Source organism: Telmatherina bonti (assembly GCF_933228915.1).
Source record: "Telmatherina bonti genome assembly, chromosome: 5".
NCBI lineage: Eukaryota > Metazoa > Chordata > Actinopteri > Atheriniformes > Telmatherinidae > Telmatherina > Telmatherina bonti.
Genome location: NC_136623.1, coordinates 18,296,890 through 18,299,111, shown reverse-complemented (window position 1 = coordinate 18,299,111; position 2,222 = coordinate 18,296,890). Strand labels below are relative to the sequence as shown.

The following is a 2,222-nucleotide window of genomic DNA, read 5'->3' as shown; positions in this document are numbered from 1 at the left end:
GTGGAAGTACTTAATGTTTAACACATCTCTACACAGTCCAGGAGGAACAAAGCTCGCTCGCAAAGGTTCGACAAAGAGGTGAACGTCAGCCAGATAATTAAGAGAACAAATCATGAGGAAAAAACTGAAACAAAGCAGACTCCTCTACATCTGCAGAGGAAAAGAGCCACACTATTTGCATTTCAGGCGCCCAAAGCAGGGAATAAACAGCAGTTTTTGGAGCGTGACATGTTAAACACATTGCCTGTTGGCTACAGCCATGCCAAACAGCTTTGTGAAATGCCCCGTTCAGTGGTGGGAGATGCCGAGAATGGCTTTTTAACCGTTTATAAGCCAGACACAAACCAGCTAAACTAAACTAAATTTTAGTGTTGTTTTGTGGAAGATGAACGGGCTACTGGATTGGCATTAATACTCTGTGATGTATTCATTTTCATTGGTCATGGAAGCACAGGTTGGTATCTCAGGGGTAATGGGATGTTGCATGGCTGTTAAACTGCTTGTTTTTGAATTAGTCATAGAGGGTTGAAAATCAAAGCTGTCGGGAAACTTGGCAGAGCTCGGGGCCATACAACGGCTGAAAAACAAGGAACAAGTCACAGTGATGCACATAAAAGAAATTTACACCAAGCACAAGGAGGGAAGAAAGGAGCGAGCATCCGAGAGATGAGCTTGGGTTTTTTCCTTTCTTTAGACCTCAGGGAAGCCGAGGAGCTTTGAGATGGCTGGATACCTGGGATCCCTGAACTTGTTTCACAGTTTGAGAGAAAATAAAACAGCGCTGCAGGCACACCCTCTAGTCCTTCTGACGTCTCTCCTCAGGCCCCGTAGAAATGTTAACCATATGGAAAAACAGCCACCTCACAGGTTCACAACTGGGATCCTGACACAGCAAGAGAGACAGAGAAGATGAGAGAGAGCGGAAGAAAGAAGGAGGGCAGCAGGATTTTTTTTTTTTTTAGGAAGCTCGGGAGCCCTGACGATGGGAGACGAGGAGGAGCGGAGCCCTAAGGCCTGATACTGGCATAGTGGGGTGTGCATGGGAACAGAAAGCTTCATCACAAGGGACAGAGAGGGCGGCGGGGAGAAGAAATAGAGGAAAGGCTGATGGGGTGGAGGAAATAGGAGGAAGCAACGAAGTGAAGCGCTATAATTATCTTGATTGAGATTAACTTTAAATATCCTAGAATAAAAGCATTCTTTCATGGTGGCTAGGTGTCTTTTCATAGACCCACAATGACTCATCTGGATAGGGAGTTTGAAACACTGATACATCTTAAGCAGCACCAACTCTCCCAGTCTGAATTTTCTACAGAGAATAGTGCCACTGCCCAATTATACTCCATGCACATCCTCATAGTGCATGCAAAGAAGTTAATAAGGCAGCTCACACAAAGCCACTGAAGCAAACTTGAATCCAGAGGTGCACCAAGACTCACACATGTGCATCAAACTCATGGACTCAGACTCACAAACACAGACTGTGCGGAGAGTTGTTGAGGCGACTCATTACCTCTCCCTGTCGGTGAAGGAGGAGGAGGTGCTGTGCAGCGTCTGCCTGCTGTCCTCCGAAGCGAGGGAACGAGGGAGTGCGAGAGAGAGGGGAGGGGCCACGCCACGGGAAAGCGGGGGTGGATGCTGGGAACAGCTGCGATCGTAACTGGGAGAGAAGGATGAGAGGAGAGGATGTGTGAACAAGAGGGAAATGATAAAAATGAAGAGTTGAGGAAGACAAGGAGTTGGAGGAGAGAAGACGAACAATAAAAGGATTTAAGCAAAAAAAAAAATTGCATTAATAAGGAAGAATGCAAAAAGTTAGAGTTTAAGTTGACACTTAAAGAAAATTGGTAAAGGAGAGGTTCAGATGAAGGGAGTCATACACAGAAACGATAAGTGGAAGGAGCAGAAGAAGAGAAGGTGGGGACGGAAAAGCAAAGTCAGAGAGCATCAGGAACAGCCGACCCATTTAGCATCAGCGAACACATTACCCTGCCACTGTGAAAGAGAATTAGTGCACACATCGAACTCATTAAAACACTGTCAGAGGGGTGAAGGAGGCAGGGTGAGAAATGGAGGAGACAGCACTGTGGGATGGGAGAAGGGAGGGGTCAGAAGGGGTTAGGTGGAAAGGATGCAAGAAGGTGAAGAAATGAGCCAGAGGGGCTGACGTACCACTAAGGTGTCATGCCATTACTTCAGCGAAGAGAGTGAGTTATTGTGAC

The 2,222-nt window shown here is 46.5% G+C and overlaps 1 protein-coding gene across 1 annotated transcript in view; it reads right to left on the bottom strand.

Annotated features, from left to right (window-relative positions):
* Positions 1-861: 861 nt before the first annotated feature.
* The window catches only part of pianp (PILR alpha associated neural protein), a gene marked incomplete at both ends in the record, with an annotated part of 5,280 nt that continues 3,919 nt past the window's right edge, over positions 862-2,222 (bottom strand). Inside the window, 2 exons of the mRNA XM_079241055.1 lie at positions 862-883; positions 1,514-1,660. Of these exons, the coding sequence (XP_079097181.1) occupies positions 862-883; positions 1,514-1,660 (169 nt within the window). The remainder of the gene's footprint in view (positions 884-1,513; positions 1,661-2,222) is intronic.